This window comes from Myotis brandtii, unplaced genomic scaffold (genome assembly GCF_000412655.1).
Source record: "Myotis brandtii unplaced genomic scaffold, ASM41265v1 scaffold344, whole genome shotgun sequence".
In the NCBI taxonomy this organism is placed as follows: domain Eukaryota; kingdom Metazoa; phylum Chordata; class Mammalia; order Chiroptera; family Vespertilionidae; genus Myotis; species Myotis brandtii.
The window spans coordinates 1,319,498-1,337,517 of record NW_005363247.1 but is presented as its reverse complement, the minus strand read 5'-3'; the positions used below and the strand labels follow the sequence as shown (position 1 = coordinate 1,337,517).

Below are 18,020 nucleotides of genomic sequence, written 5' to 3'. Positions count from 1 at the left end.
ATATAAGTCTTTGTTTTACTATGGTTGCAGATATCAAAAAATTTCTATATGTGACACAGCACCAGAGTTAAGTTAGGGTTTTTCAAAATGCTGACACGCCGAGCTCAAAAGGTTCGCCATCACTGGCCTAGAATGTAATCTATTTTGGTGAATGGACATGTGTAGCTCTTGAAGGATGGATTTTGGTCAGGTTTTATCAGTTAATCACATAGTGGCTGAGGTTCAGATTTCTTCTCGGTTTTCTAGCTTTTCCTCTGACTTCTCTCTTTTACTACTTTCCAAAAGAGGCTTAGTTCAAATAATAGTAGAGACAGTTCTCTTGGTTAGTTTTTGGTTGATGTAGGTTAATTCCTAAGACCCAGTTTATACTTTGGTTTTTTGTCCACTTTCTAAATAATTTGGTTCTTTTATTTGCTCTGAGATAAAAGCTCAAAGCAAAATTAACTGATTTTAGAAAAATCAGAAGATATTCTAAAGTGTTCATTTCTAAGAGAGAATTTATTATTTTTTTACTGTTGTGTCATGGTTTTGTCTTGTCCGTGTTACAAAATCAGGAATGAACAAAACTTACCCCAAAGGAACTTTGAAGAAATAAATTTGTCTGTAAATTGCCAGTTCTGGAAATAAACATTCTCTTGCTTTAAATTGCAATGGTTGTCCCTTTTGTTTCAGGAAACATTTAAAACTCATGCTTTTATCTAAAAAGTATTTCTTCAGTTATTCATTATTTGTTAAATGCCATCTGTATGTCAGGTATTGTTTTTGACAACAGAAATATAACTGTTTATAAAACAGTACTTTTATGGGGCTATGTTTTATTGGGACAATCTCATGGTAATCACATGAGACATAATATGTTAGTCATGGTTAATGCAACAGAGATAAAGCACAGTCATTTAAATAGGGCATTTGGAGAAAGCCTCAAGAATAAGATGATATTGGAACAAATGTGAAAAAATGTATATATATGTGTATATATATATATATATATCCAGCCTATATGCCTATGTTTTATTTAATAAACTGCATTTTTATATCATATTTTTAGTTTTTTTAAGTTATTACATTTCTTGAGAGAATACAGCTCATTCACTCAGAATATCCTGATGTTACATTCATTTCTTTTACTTAGATAAAACAGACTTAGTAATTCTGTTGTTAAAATAGATTAAATATCTTTCGTGTTTTGGCCATGAACAAAAGATTTACAAAAACCTGGAACAGTTTCAGCTTTTGATACTTGGATATTGAGACTCAAGATCCTTATGTCTGATTATAATGTTTTATTTAAAAAAATATTTAGATATTATGTAAATCAATCTGCTCATATAAGTGTATCTTTAAAAGTGACTTTGGGGAAAGTACAATAAACATATTGCTTGAACTGTGTAGTACATTAAATATATGCCTTGAATAAATAGTCTGCTTGAACTAGAACTAGATGACCTCTATAGTTTGACTCAAGGTTCCATGATTTTGAATATGTGGATTTGTGAATGTTATTGTTGCACATTTAGTTGAATGTACATTGAAGGAACCAAAAAAAGGAGGGAATATTCAACTTATATTAAAATCAAGAAGAGTTTCATAAAGGATTGATTGGACTAGGCTTTTAAGGGTAAGTAGAAGTGTGTCATATGGATAAGAAGTTGAATTTTTTCCTCAATAACAATAATAGCTACATTTACTTAGTGATTAAAATTTATCTGCTCTACTTATATTAACTCATTTAAATCTTTATGAGTAGTTAAATATTGAGGGATTTTTTTAAACCTTTTTTATCTTCTGGATTTTTAAAAAATTTATTTTAATATTTAGTTTTCAAATACAGTTGACATACAATATTAATTAGTGTCAGGTGTATAACAGTGATTAGTCATTTATATACCTTACAAAGTGATCACCTCGATAAGTCTAGTACCCATTTGATACCATACATAGTTATTACAATATTATTGACTCTATTCTTTAGATTGTACTTTACAACCCTGTGACTGTTTTTGGAATTGGAAATTTGTACATCTTAATTCCTTCCCCCTTTTCACCCATTTCCCTAACCACCCTACCCCCCTTCTGGCAACCATAAAATTTTCTCTATATCTGTGAGTTTGTTTCTGTTTTGTTTGTTTATTTATTTATTTATTTATTTATTTTTAGATTCTACTATATGGTATTTGTCTTTTTTTGTCTGATTTATTTCACTTAACATAATACCTCCAAGTCCATCTATGTTTTTACAGATGGAAAAATTTCATTCTTTTTTATAGCTGAGTAATATTTTATTGTATACTAGAGGCCCGGTGCACAAATTCGTGCATGGGTGGGGTCCCTTGGGGTAGCCTGCGTGGATCAGGCCCCAGCTCACAGCCCTGCAGCCCCACAGCCCCACAGCCCCGCCTGGCACTCCACCTTGGCTTGGCGAAGCCACCTCACCTGCTTCACCATCCCGCCTGCAGGGTGATTGATTGGGGCTGGGCCCCTCCACCCCCGCTCCCTTAGCACCTGGGAGACAGGCAGTGGCCCCGCCCCCGCCGCATCCACTGGTCGCCGCCTGTGGGGCAATGGGCGGAGCGATTGGGTCCCCGCTCACACCTGCCTTGGCCTGGCACTGCCCGCTCACCTGCTCCACCATCCCACCACAGTCCCGCTCTCATCGGGGCCTGTCAGGGCCAGCAGCGCCTCCACTGCCACCCGCTGCCAGCTCTGCATCGCTGACACCTGCCGTGTTCTGTGCCGCCTCCTGGTGGCCATCACAAGTCATAGTGAGTGGTCAAACTCCCAGTCGAACAACTGCCCGAAGGGACAATTTGCATATTAGGCTTTTATTATACAGGACCGTGGTCGGCAAACTGCGGCTCGCGAGCCACATGCGGCTTTTTGGCCCCTTGAGTGTGGCTCTTCCTAAGCCTTAGGAGTACCCTAATTAAGTTAATAGCAATGTCCCTGCCAATATAGTTTAAGTTTAAAAAATTTGGCTCTCAAAAGAAATTTCAATCGTTGTACTGTTGATATTTGGCTCTGTTGACTAATGAGTTTGCCGACCACTGATATAGGATATGTACTACATCTTCTTTGTGCAATCATCTATTGATGGACACTTAGGTTGCTTCCATATCTTGGCTATTAAAAATAATGTTGCAGTGAACATAGGGGTACATATGTCTTTCCAAATTAGTGTTTTGGATTTCTTTGGGTAAATACCCAAAAGTGGAATTTCTGGATCATATTTTACAGATGTAGGAAAAGAGGCACAGTGAGATTAGAATAACTCATCCAAAGTCATACAGCTAGTGGAATTAATTTTAACCCAGCTTGTTTGGACACTGTAACTGTACTTTTGTGTCAGTCTTATTATTTATCTTTGGTAAGTTTCAATATATGAAAAAATTGAATTTAAAAAATATTTTTCTGTAGAAATAATATAGTTCCTGATTATTATATTTCTAGAAAATCTTTCCCAGTCCAGTTAATAACTAATATTACATCTGAAATAGTGTTAGAGAAATTAATTATTACTTATTTCTAAGTACCTGCAGAAAAGTTCATTGGGTGGAACTCAACCAAAATCTAGCCAGGTGGAACCACTCATTATTTTGGATCATGCCATTTATTCTCTTTGAGTTAATATGTCTAAACATATCTTCATTTTCTGTCTGTAAGAGGGCTACTTCTTTAACCTTGTAAGCTTGGTTCAAATGTCACCTCTGAACCAGACATTCCCAGCTCTCCCAGGCAGATCGATCTATCTATCTATCTATCTATCAATCATCTATCTATTTTTAAAATAGATTTTTATTGATTTCAGAGAGGAAGGGAGAGGGAGAGAGAGAGAGAAACATCAATGATGAGAGATTGGCTGCCTCCTGCATGCTCCCCACTAGAGATTGAACCAGAAACCCATGCGTGGCATATGCGCTAACCAGGAATCAAACCATGACCTCCTGGTTCATAATAGGTTGACACTCAACCACTGAGGCACCTTGGCCGGGCTCCCACATAGATTTAATTACTTCCTTTCTTGGAGTGCTCCCATAACAATGGACACTGACCTCTATGATATCACTTATCACATATTATTTGTAGGTGGCAGTGAGGGTTAGTTAACACTTTAATATTCGATAAAACCAGTGCATGATGGAGAGAAATGAGTTGTCTTCTCATCTTGAACTTAAATTGGTTCCCATGTCTAATCATATTATAGCCATATCAGTGGTATCTACTTATCAGAAGACAGAATAATTTTTAGATAGGTTTTTGTCTAAAAAAGAGTATCAATTGGAGAATAATTTTGTTAGTTGAAAGTTTAGAAAAACAGTTTAAATAGCTAGAATTAAACATATTTATCCAGAACTATTTAGAGGTGGGAATATTTTACACTCTAGAGCAGTGATTTTCAGCTGGTGTGCCGTAAGAATTTTTAAAACATGCAAAACCTGACTAGTCAGGGAAATTATACCCTTTTTTTCAGATTGGCAAAAAATATATAATTTTGGTGTGCCACAGAATTTTTGTAATTAGTTTATGTGTGCCATGAAATGAAAAAGATTGAAAATTGCTGCTCTAGACTTCAGACTTCAGTACTGCCTGAGTGAAATGCCTCTCCATGTTACCTTTTGCTCTAAATCAGTGATTCCCAAAGTTGGCGCTGCGATCCAGGGGGGCGGTGATGGCCACAGGTGCATTTGTTTTAACTTTTTTTGTATTACCTTTCTATTCTAAGTTCAATAAATAGTTTCATAATTTCAAACTTCAATGTTTCTAATTTACACCTTTCTTTACTATATTTTACGAAAAAGGTAGAAACACATTAATACATATATCTTTGTTTAATTGCTATTAAAATTTTAAAAAAATTAATTTCCAGGGGGCGCTGAGTAATATTTTTTCTGGAAAGGGGGCGGTAGGCCAAATAAGTTTGGGAACCACTGCTCTAAATCATACTCACCTCTCAGCCTGCTACTAATTTGACTTTAAGTGTGTCATTAAGACAGTAATTGAATGGAACACTTAGTGAATTTGAACACTGATCCACTTGGTAGTTTGTTTTACTGTAAATTAATACAACTCTTACCTTATCATTGCCAGTCTATCTCATGTAGATTGATTGTACCAGCAAAGCATGTTTTCTGTGTATTCTGAAAAGTTGAGGATGCAGCCAAGGTCCTGTCCTTGAAAAGCCTGTCTGAGTCTTGCTAGTTTATTTCCTTGAGTTTCCTTCAGTTTACAACTATTCTGTCTGTGGTTCTAGGATTCTACCAGTCACCCAAACTAAAACATCCTGAAATAAACTTTGAGGTGTTCCTCAGTTTTATTCTACAACTATATTCCTTCATGTTCAGTCACACTCAAAGTTTGATTGATTTTCTTTTGACGGACTTTTATCTTTGTTCTTTCCTTTCTAGTTTCAGTCACTTCTACCTTAGTCTTAGGTTTTCTCTTCAGTTGATCAATATATTGTTCTAAGTTTCCTTATATGTTACTTGCATTATTTCATCTTCCTACCCTTACCTGTTTAAAAGTTTTCAAGTTGATCTTTTTAAACACATCCGCTAAATGTGTCCTCTTGGTTTTAAAGACTCAACAATCTGCCTGGCCAGCCTGGAGTAGTGGTTGAGCTTTGATCTATGAACCAAGAGGTCACGGTTCCATTCCCAGTCAGGGGACATGCCTGGTTTTTGGGCTCCATCCTGAGTGGGGGGCATGCAGAAGGCAGCCGATCAATGATTCTCTCTCATTGATGTTTCTATCTCTTATTCTCCGAAATCAATAAAATAAAATAAATTTTTAAAAAGGCTGAACAATTTAAAATTCTTTTATCCTATTTCTTGTAATTCTTTGCCATATACTAAAGTCTGCTTTGGTTGAACTAGACTTTTTGCTGTTCCATGGTTACTGTATGTTCACATTTGTCATTTAGCCTGGAATTCCTTTTCTTTTACTCTGCCATCTATGTGATTTCAATTTCTACCTTCATCTACTCTATAAAACTTTCATATCCAAATTTTTAAATTTCTATAACCCTTTGTTCATTTGAAATTGGGTTGCAATATTGTCTTAATATATGTATTTATTGTTACCTAGTATGATAATCTTAGATAATCTTAGATTTTCATATTCTGTTAAGACAGATTCTTTTGTAATAATGCCATTCATTCATTCTTTAGCCAACATATAGTAAAGTGCTCTACTATGTGCCTTGACCTATTTTAATTGTCATTGTGCTAAATAGGAGACTTGATGTGAGCTGGTGAATACACAATACAATATAGAGTTGATGTATTATAGAATCGTACATCTGAAACCTATATGATTTCCCAATAAATTCAATAAAAATAAATAAATATCACATTATACTGGTTTAAAATATACATGTTATTTCCTCAGAATAAAAAAAAAAATGGGATAGTCAATTTGAGTGATGTGAAAGAAAAAATGTCTTTGATGTTAGGTGAATATAAAAGTGGTTTGAACCTTAACCCCATTGGTAGAATTTAAAGTATTAAAATAGCCACAGTAACACCTTAGTTGAGGTAGGTTTCAAAGACATTTAAAAAACAGTCCTGTTTAAGAGCCATTTTTACTTTTTTTTTTTGACAACTCTTTGTACGTATTTGTTCTCTTTTAATTGGGCATTGGGATTTTTGCTAATTGATTGATGAGAACTCTATATTATATCTAGTAAGTAAAATATCCATTTGTGATGTTACAAATGGTTTTTTCTAGTTAATATTTGACATTTTTTATATTGATTCCTCATGTAGAACTTTGATTTTTTTTAAATTAATGAACTTCATTTTTAAGAACAGTTTTAGGTTTACAGCAAAATAAATTGGAAAATACAGGGAGTTTCTATATACCCCTGTCCTTACATCTGCAAAACCTTCCCCACTATGGACATCCTACACCACAGTAGTACATTTGTTACAGTGAAATTTGATTTTTTTCAACTTATTTCTTAGACTGATATTTTTTAAAGACTTTATTCTTTATGTTAAAAACAAATGTTTTCCTATAATAATAGTGATAACTATAGCAATAACAGCAAATAGTAGTAACCCATTGATTTCTTACTCTGTGCCAGGCACTATTCCTAATCACAGCTTGATTAGATAGATTGAATTATTAGCTTCATTTTATAGAAAAGGAAACTGGTACAAAATATTTAAATTACCTGTTCAAAATCAAACAACTAATAGATGGTGAATTCTAACCCAGGTGGTTTGGGTCCAGAATTCATGCTCTCAAAATATGCTATTCTGCTTTTTAAACATATTTTTTATGTACTTGTTTGGTAAATTAAGTTTGAGGTCAGAATTCAACCTTATTTTTGGACTGCTAGGATAGAGATGCCACCAAAAGGGAGTATAAAAAATTGATCATCAAGGTGGGAGTAAAGCGATGGATGTGGAAGACCTTGTGGGAAATTGCTGATATTTAAGATAAGGAAATATAATTTGGCAAGGTGATTTTGATGGTAGGTGTTTCAGTGGAATGAAATGAAGCAGAAGTCAGATGTTAACTATGGGGAGGTATGAGAATGTAGTAGAAGCAGTGAGAATAAGTCTTGAAAAGTGGTTGTGAATCTGAGGAGACAGGAGGACTATAAAGGAAAATAGTTATATTTTTTGGAAAGATAAAAAGACTTGGAGGTGTTGCAGTGCTGATAGCAAGGATTTAAATAGAGAAGAGATTAAAGAAGGTGCAGGAAGGAAGCTACTCAGTGGTTGAGGTTCCTGAAAATCAAAGAGAGGATGGGATATGAAGCACAGATGTAGGGATTTGCTTTGTGTAGAAATGCTCTATTATTTCTGGTGGGTGTGGAAAAAATCTAGAGTATTAGATACAAGTGATTGTGAGCTTGGTGGCAAGTGAGAGTTCACATTTGATGTTGTGTATTTTCTCTGTGAAAAACATGTCCTCTGTGAACTGGAGAGTTACAAGTTTGAGGCAGGTTGGAGGTGTGAAGAGGGGCGGAGGTTTGAATTTTAGCTATCATGGAGAACAGGAGAGGGATTGATGAGACCAAACTAAGGGGTTTTTGGATGCTGTTGAAGGCCCACTCACTGGAAGTTCGTGATGACAGCATGAATTAAAATTATTTTCTAGTGACTTTCAGGCCAATCTTGACATATCACACTTAATATAATTAATACTCTAATCGTTCACTACCACTGTAGAATAAAAAAATAGGCATACTGCTTTGAAAGCGTGGCAAGCTGGTATTCTATGTGTATTGAACAGTGAATTTGGAGAAGGATAAAGTATTACTAATTTTACTTCATTTTGATACCCTTACATAATGGAGAACATTTCTTGGGAATATATTTTGAATGTATATGCTAATTCATTTAACTTTTGTTTACTTGGATGTGAAACTTGGGTAACTCATAGAGGATTATAAGATGTGATTGCATGTTTTAAGTTTAAACATATGTGGTCTTGAATGCCTAAATGCCAGATTAATACATATTTTAATAGCAACTCCTCTTTCTTAGAGTATCATTGTCAAAGTGGATAGAAAGTTTTCCATTTTGTTCTCAAATCTAACTTCATTTATTGTTAAATTTTTTTTTTTTTTACACAGGGTGTGATAGGTATACAGCTGGTTGTTACCATGGTGATGGCCAGCCTCATGCAGAAGATTATACCTCACTATTCTCTTGCTAGATGGCTACTCTGTAATGGCAGGTAAGTCAAGTATAGGCTGATTGTGAGTAGCACTTTCAAATCTCTGTTTAATTTACCAGACTGATTAACTTCCTAGATAGTTAAATGCTAATTCCTATTTTCTAAAAACATGACAAAGGAAAGTTATGAAAAAAATCTAACTTCCTTATTTTTCTTGAGATATTCGTAGTTTACCTGTTTAACACAGAGGTAATAGGGTCATGGTCAAGAGTTCGGTACCACCAACCCCCCTTCCCTGTCCCTTTTTGTCCTGGCCACTGAAAATACCACATAACTTTTCTAGTTACCTTTTTTAAAGGTTCGTCAACAAAAGAATGAGACTATAAATTGCAGTGCTTAAATATTTCCACATGACCTATTATTAGTGACTCAGTTGAGAGTTTACTATGAGTTAGGCAGTGATGGCGAACCTTTTGAGCTTGACGTGTCAGCATTTTGAAAAACCCTAACTTAACTCTGGTGCTGTGTCACATATAGAAATTTTTTGATATCTGCAACCATAGTAAAACAAAGACTTATATTTTTGATATTTATTTTATATATTTAAATGCCATTTAACAAAGAAAAATCAACCAAAAAAATGAGTTCGCGTGTCATAGGTTCGCCATCACTGGAGTTAGGGGTTCTTTTACCGCAGAGAATTTTGAACTTTAATTTAATAAGGAGGGGGTGAAGAATTTTGTAGGATTTAATTTTGTCTACTGCACTATAAGATTACTACTGTCCTCATTCCTTTACAAAGGAGCTAAGTTGCCTTGCTGAAATTTGTACAGTAAAACAATAAAATCAAAAGTAAAGAAGTATAGGAGATATAGGGTGGCAAAATCAGGAAAACTCTGCATGCAGAAATACATGCCAAAATTGTATGTAATTATGAAAGGTGAGTTATAGTTTTGGTACCATGACTATAATTTTACTCCAATAACTCATCTCCAATAAATAACCAAATTCTGTTATTGAGTCTTTTGTTTAGACCTTTAGAAGTTAGGAAACAATGGATAGCTCTTTCTAATGATTTTGTGTTCTGCAAGATAAATAATAAGCCTTTAATTCAGGACCATTCTATCAAAAAAAACCCTTAAATTTTCTCCATAGAATTTATTTTCCAGTTTTAATTATTTATATTCTTCCTTCGTATGCTTATACTTTGTCCATACTAGTGTTTAAATATAGAAAATATTATTCAGATTGCTTAAAGTGTGTGTGTAAAGTATGAGATCAGCTATTTGAGAGTGTATATTTTATTAGCAAAATAAATAATGACTGAAGTTTTAGTAAAGTTGAAAGCGTCTATCAGAGCTATTTATAAGTGAAAAAATCAATCATCTATAACGGGTGGGGAACCTTTTTTCTGACAAGGGCCATTTGGATATTTATGACATAATTTGCGGGCCATACAAAATTATCAACTTAAAAATTAGCCTGCTCTGTTCGGTCAAATATTTAATCAGTTCACTCCTAATGCCTTGTTAGGGCCAGACCAAATGATTTCAAGGGCCTTATATGGCCTGTGGGACAGACCTTCCCCACCACTAATCTATAACTAGATTACTTGTTTTGCCTTGTGTAATCTTGTTTACTTATTTTTTTTTTTTGCTTAGCAAAAACCCTTTGCCATAGATCATGAAAGAGTAAACATCAGCTGAGCAAATTATTATTAATCTAAATAAATGGAATCTGAATTAATAAAATAGATAAAATACATTGCACATTTCTAGACATTTATGATGAGTCTCCCATGAAACTTCTAGTTCTCTTTTGGCTGTAAAGATCTTAGCAATTTTGTCCCATTTAACTGTATAGACAATTTCCATGTTTGTACATAACTTGCTTTTTTCATTTATTTCTATAAAACATTCACAGGCAAAAACTGAAAGACTTAAAATCTGATTCTCTTCTCTGTTAATATTAGAATAATGTATTTTTAAATCTTCACTTTTTGACAAGTATGTGTCAAATATACACACTAATTTGAGTTCAACCTTTAAAAATAAATATGAAGTTGATTTTTTTAATATTCTTGATTTACTTTTGTAAACATTAAATTTTAATTAATGCTCTCTCAAATTCCAAATCAGGTTCTAAGGGTACCAATCAGAATTTTCTAGTAATAGTTACTTTTCTTCTATAGTCACATTTCCTCCCTGTTTTGTGTTTTTAAGATCATCTACCTTTCTTTAATGTTAATTCTGAAATTTTTAGGTTATGAAACCAAATTGCTAAATCTTGTTTCCTAACTCTATTGAATAAGATAATTAACTTTACCATTTTGGGATAATTATTGTTTTATCAACCTTTTGTGATAATTTTAGAAACTTAATATTGAGAAAATCTAAAATTCCTTATAGATTGCTTATATAAATATTTATTGATTAGAAATAACAGTTTGCATTTTAAACCATTTGATGCTGCTGAGTTGAAAGAAATACCTGAGGCCATTCTTATTGGCTATAAAATGCTTAAAGGAATTTAAGGGAAGAGGCTCATGAGGACTTTTAAATTATGAATAGTATAGGATGGCTTGGGAGTTACCATATTGAATAGAACTATTTAATAGAACTATTCAGGTGAATAGATGTGTATTAACCTGTGTGTGTATTAACCACATGACTTAATTAATTATGAGTCTGACGGAAGAAGCGTCTTTTCGTTTCTGTATATATTATCTTAATACTTATTTCAGTAGTAAATATCTTTAAATTATAAATAAATGTTTATATTTTTCACCATTATGGCTTCTCTTTTTATATCCTATAAATTAATTTTTGTCCGTGTCTCATCTACCTCTTCCTCTTTTGGAATGGAGGGTTTGAAGTGGCACTTGACTCTATTATTTTGTTTTAATGAGTAATCCTGCCACTTTCCTAAAGAATTAAATACCTTGAAGAAATAAGCAATTTTTGCTTGTAAATTAGCAGCCTGGTAATTTTTAATATGAAAAAATTGACTAGTTTTCTGGCTCTTATTAGGTAAGATTTATATATTGTTATTAGTGCTGTAGATCTGTAGTTTTTGAAAAACTGCATAGTCTTTAATCTGGTTTGAATTCCATTAGTATTATCTTTGCCATGTTATAAAACTTCATCCTGATAAAAATTTTATTTCTTCTATCTCGTTTGGATTTGTACTCTCTGAGATAGAAGAGATGTGTTTGGGGTGTGTTACGACCTCAGAAATCTCAGTGTGTGAATTTAATAAAAGTTTCTCACTCGGCTTTCTCAGAGAGGAGTGAGGGTCAAATGGGGGAGTCAGGGGTTGGGCAGCTGTCCAGGTCGATCCTTCACAAAATGGTGTTTTAAGGATTCAGCTATTCTTCAAGCGCTGACTTAGGGATTGTAAACTTTTGTCTTGTGGCGCCACTGTCCTCCTGCTGCCTTCGAGTCCTCTGTGCCTGTTGGCAAGTCGAGAGAGAAGGAGGGGCTGTGGATCTTTCTGGAGATTCTAGGAGCTAAGCTTAGAAGTAGATGTATCATTTTTGCCCATGTTACATAGGCTAGGGCCCTGTGGCTAGTTCAGGCCAAAGTACAAGGGAGTCTGGGAAATATAGTTTTCATTTTTACCTAGAAAGTAAATGCAGGATTGGTGAGTGTCTAGTAGTCCCTCTCCATTTTTACAAATGAGAAAACACATTTTAACTTTAGTCACGTTCACATACTGAAAAATGAAACAGATCAAGGCTTTTTTACCCCAGAAGTCTAACAGGGTGTACTATGGATTTGATTTTTGGATGCCCAACAACTCGAGACCTTGTCCTGGAACTGACATACTTGAAAAGAGCTTTGAATTTGGTGGAGGTGAACTTTTCTACAACCACTGTGACTTCTGTTGGTAGATTCTAGAGTAATTTAAGATTTTCTTTTTTTCTACCCGTTTTCCTAGCTGTACTTGGCTTTTAGAAGATATCCTTCAAGTTATAAGTAGTATATATCCTTTACTTACTGTATTCTTATGGCTTCTCTATGGCTACATAGCCACTTTTAGTCCTAAGCTAAATTAAAAGGCACATTGAAGTAGAACTTAAGAAATATCTATTCAAATTATACCTCTCACCATTTGAGGTTAAATTTATTAAATTATAAATATTTTGTATTTTATTCGTTTTTTAAATAGGAAAATATTTTTCTTCCAGAAAGTATTATTCTCCTTTTTTTTAATGCCTTTTTATATGACTATCGGATTTTGTTGAAGGGAATCTTGCTTTAAACAAGAACTTAAGTAGTAAGTTCTCTTCTCCCAATAACGTGTGAACATGAAAATCTCAACTGTAACCTTGAAAAACTCGAAGGAGTCTAATGCTCTCAGATTGCCCTATTTCTCCCTCCCTCCTCCAAAAGAAGAAAACTCCTGGGAAGTTGGTGTTTCTGTATTTTAGTGTAAACTGCTTTCCCTAACATAAGGAACACTTGTTTTAACAGTTGCTCAGATCCCCTAAAGATGTTAGTTCTTTATAGTGTCCAGCATACCACTGATTTGTAGCCAAAGTATTCTACTTTCTATTGTAATTAAAGTTCCTTTTTGTTTTGAAGTTTGCTTGGCCCCTCTTTTCATGGAGAGGTAAGTGATAGGTTACATTCTTTGTACATTTGAATAGTGGGTTTTGCATGAGGAGTAGGGTTTGCTTTTTCTCCTTTATAGCTTCTTTGATGAACCTGCTCTCCATTTTCCTGATTGTTTAGCTCAAACCTATGCATTTTTCTCTACCCCTTTGCCTTCCTAGGCTCTCACTTTGATGTGCTCCTTCCCTTCATATGTCCCTTATCGAAAATGGTATGGTCAGATTTATTCTGATTTTTGTCTTACCCAAAATTGGGTAAGGAGGGTGTAACAACACCTTCCTATTCAAGTTGCTCTAATTATTTCTGCCTGTTCTCTTTTGCATGTTGCCTGACCCACAAATCTGCTAGTTCCCTTTGGTGAGAGAAATCTACTATTCAAATGCACAGTAGGTGGGACCTATGACCTAAGGGAAAGGTTTAAACCTTCAGCTGCTACCCTTATGGAATGCCTGAGTCCTTGCTCTCCTTGCATTAGCTGTCTTAATTAACTTCCAGTTCCAGAATGTCATTGATGTTCTATTAAAATTTCCAGTTATTAATAGGAGACTGTATATGTATAACAAACAATATTGTAGCTGCTTGTACTGAAAGGTTTTCTAAGTGTTAAGTGCTATTTATTTTCTCGTAAGTTTTGTTTTTTTTTGTCAAAATTTTGGAGATTTAGAGTGGAGACTCTAATGACCTATGTGTGTACCCTGAAATAGAATTTTGTATGATTATTTATGTATGAAAGCTTTTTAGCTTGCTCTGAGTACTAAGTTTTTCTATATTTGTTCATGTTCAGATTTCCATTCTAAATTTCTCAAATCTTTACTTCTGAAATACTTTTAAGTGGTTTGCTTTAAATGACATTGTTGCTTAAAGTCTTCAAAGGGTATGGATCAATATATTCTATGTTTTCTGATACATATTTTTTTCAGTGTTATTGAACTTCTTTAGTAAGAAAGGTTGTGGTCATATTTTATCTAAGACTTTTATACCAGAAAATAATTGAACATTTTAATAATTTTAATAATTTTTTGGTGTATAATATTATCTGAGACACTGACCATCTGAACATAAGTGAAAAAAGCCACTGAATAACCAAGGGGATTGTCATAAAATACATACTTAGCTAAAAGGCTAGAGGTTCAGTTTTTTAGTGAGATCCTATTAATGTTTTTAAAAAAATAGATGGAACGCCTCATGAATTTGCCTGTCATCCTTGCACAGGGGCCATGCTAATCTCTGTATCTTTCCAATATGCTGCTGAAATTAACACTTTTTATTTTTTAAAAAAGTTATTTTTTATTGTAAAAACAATACATGTCTATGATGTAGAATGTGATGGATATATTGATATAAAAGGAAAAAGAAGAGGTAATGGACTATATTCTCATCAGCCAAAGATAATCACTGTGAAATTTTGTTATTTTTCTAATTTTTTCCATTTATAGTTTACCTTCAGGGTACATCATGTCCCTTTTGCCTAATATAGTAGCATAAAGCATTTTTCTCTAATTATATTTTTGTAACATTATTAACTGCTACATAGAATCTAAAGTAATAAACTTTTGTGTCTGTCTTCCAAGCCCCTGTTAGGAAGGCATAGTGCAGCAATAACAAGCATATTGCAAATAATTTAGCTGAGATAGACATACCAACTAACAGTAAAGGAGAAGACTAAAAATTGAACTTGAAGTATAATAGATGGGAACCATATGCTATAGATTAAACTGTGTACGAACTACTAACTATTGGGAAAAAATTATGCAGCTATACTTCTAGGTTTTAGTTTGAATTCATGATCTCAGACCTTAGATGGCCACTTAGAGGCCTGGCAGTCTTTGTATGCTCTACTTCATAGACAGTTTTTCAACCCGAAAGCCTTTCTCCTGAAACATGCTTGTCTGCCTCAGCCTCATACTAACCTCTTAAAACCAAAGTCAGTTGCTCTCATCTTCACAGCACCAAACCTACAAACCTAGTTACACATGCAACCCTTCTTTTCTTTAATGTTATATATTTTAATTTTTGTCTATGAAGGAAATATCCTGTCTGTCATGCTTCAGTTCCTGCACTTGTACTCTGTACCCCATTTCTTCTAACCTTCACCCAGACTTTGCTTCTCTGTCAGTTGCTTTATTGTCTCTATAAACTTCACTTTCTCACTTCCTTATTAACTGTTTAGCTTCTACCATGTTTTATTTTCTCCTTAGGCTATCTTATTAATTCCTATGGATTTAAAAACCACAATTATGTAATGACATCAAAGTGTCTCTGAGTTGTAGACTGTAATATACAGTTACCCTCTTGATATTTTCACTTGATATGTCATAGGTACTTAAAAATTCAGCATACTTAAATTCTTTATTTCTTCCTGCTCTACTCCATTTCAGAAAATATACCACCATCTTTCTCAAATTGTAAATGGTAGACATCATCCTTCATTCCTTTTTTTCACTCCCTGCCTTTAGTCCATCAGCAAGATCTGTTGATTTGATATCCAAAATATATCTCTCTGCTCTTCTAGCCTCCCTCTAATTCACAGAGCAGTAAAAGAGATCTTAAAATGCAAATCAAGTCTTTCCTCCTGCCTTTATGCCACTACTTTAGCATAAAATCTAAACTCCATACCATGACCCGGGGGTTTTGCATGATCTTCTTTTCAGCCTCCTTCATGTGTTTCTCCTTGCACATGGTTCTACTGCCTTCTTGGTCTTTTGGTTACTGCAGTGTTCTCTCATGCTTTTGTGCTTTTGGGCATGCTGTTTTCTGCCTGGAATGCTCTCCCCCTCTGTTGTTCTTATTCTTAGCTTTCTGGGTAAATGTCATTTAAAGAGTTTCTTCTAACCTAATACTTAAGCCTTACGTCTCTCATTTACACCACTTGTTTGGTTCTTTTGCATGGTACCCACTTTATGATTTTTTTGGTCACATTTTAAAAATATTGATTTCAGAGAGGAAGGGATAGAAACATCAATGAAGAGAATCATTGATTGGCTATCTCCTGCATGACCCCTGCTAGGTAGGGATCGAGCCCACAACCTAGGCATGGGCCCTGACCAGAATCGAACCATGACCTCCTGGTTCATAGGTGGATGCTCCAACCACCGAGCCACACCGGCCAGGCTGTCATATTTTTTATTGGTTAAATTCTGCCTCAACTGGAATATAAGTATCAGCAAAGCATGGACTTAGGCTTTATTGTGTATGGTTATACTCCATTGCCTAGCAGAGTACTTGACCATAATTGTCAATGAATGAATGAATGAATGAATGAATGAATAGAAGAGTAACAGACTAGAAGGAGCCCTAAGAGCACCCAGCAGAGCATCCTTAAATTCCAGTTTTGAACAGTAATTATTCCTAATGAAGATGACCTGAGTTGTCAAGTAAGAAGTATAAAATAAATGCAATCCAGTTTAGAAATAAGAGTAAACAAACGAGTATATTTAAAAAGAAAATGGGTCCTAGAAAATGTAAGGGTCTTAAAATATTTTATTATAGGATTTTAAATGTAACCCAACTTTTCTTATATTAAGAGCTAAACAATTAAATTTAGTCTCTAAATTGAATTATTGCTTAAGTGTTTTTTTAAATGTTATATACTCAGTTCTCACCATTTGTGTATTTTATATTTGTAATTTGCTTACGTATTAAAGTTTATTTGTAAAATGTATTCATTGAAGCACCACAAAATCCATAGCTGTGACACTTTGGAGGTAGTTCACAGACATGCAGAGGGGAAAATTTTGAATGGCCCTGTGCCCATTTTCCCAGCAAGTGAGGCCTTATAGTTTCCCCTCTCATATTATAAACAGATGTCCTTTTTGTAGTCTATTTAGTGCCACATTTTTCATTTTTGCTTTTTGTTGATGACTTCACTATTAAAAATGGCTTCCAAGCATAGTACTGAAATGCCATTTAGTGTTCCTAAGCAGAAGAAAGCTATGATGTGTGCTATAGAGAAAATTTGCTGCAAATATTCATAGAACTCAGGAAAATACAATACTTATGATTACAATTATTAGGTAAGCTTTGTTGAGGCATGAGTTATAGCTCTGTTGACTGGGCTGTGAACTTAATGTTAATGAATTAATATACAGTAGGTTCTCGGGTTACGTTGGAGATCCATTCCTACCCACCTACATAAGCACCTACGTCACTCACATGGAACACATATACAGCAATAATGAAGTGAAACAGTAAAAAAACTTTAAAAGAAAGATAACAATTCCTGACCTTTACTTGTCGTTAATAAGTAATAAAAAACATAAAGCACATATGTACATACGTAGAAATGGTGGAACTTTTTTTTTAGTAAATAAATGGGAGATGGCGACAAAACCACGAAACAATGTAGGTCGAGTCCGTCGTAACCTGAGGACTGTCTGTATATAAAGTACCTTTAAACATAAACACACATACTACAAGATTATGTATTGATTGGTTGATGAAAATATTACTGACCAGAGGCTCTCAGGTACAGTGTTTGTGGCAACTTTATGAGAATCATTTGTAAGTTAAAATTCTGGACTTCAGTAAGTGCCTCCTAACCCATGTTAATTATAGTTTAGGGACTTTTTGGTTAGAATATATGTTATATTTTAAAATCTTTAAATTTAAGAGGAGAACTGAATTCATTTTGGTTCAGTGATCCTTTTGGGGCACTTAACAGCCAGTAACTGTACATAAAATCTTCACTCCAAGAATTTTTCAGTCAGTGGGATATTCCATTTTAACCCATAACAAAGACACCTCCTATTACTAAGGAAATTCCAAGGGCTTTTTAAA

General features: G+C 34.2%; 1 protein-coding gene across 6 annotated transcripts in view; it reads left to right on the top strand.

Annotated features, from left to right (window-relative positions):
* The window catches only part of TMEM161B (transmembrane protein 161B), a 75,441-nt gene that overhangs the window by 13,765 nt on the left and 43,656 nt on the right, over positions 1–18,020 (top strand). For 3 of the 6 annotated variants that reach the window (XM_014543947.1, XM_014543946.1, XM_005871485.2), the window contains one exon: positions 8,585–8,688. In XM_014543947.1, the coding sequence (XP_014399433.1) occupies positions 8,585–8,688 (104 nt within the window). Of the gene's footprint in view, positions 1–8,584; positions 8,689–11,530; positions 11,658–13,214; positions 13,243–17,164; positions 17,258–18,020 lie in introns of those variants that run through there. The other 3 variants (XM_014543948.1, XM_014543950.1, XM_014543949.1) reach the window with 3 other exon arrangements.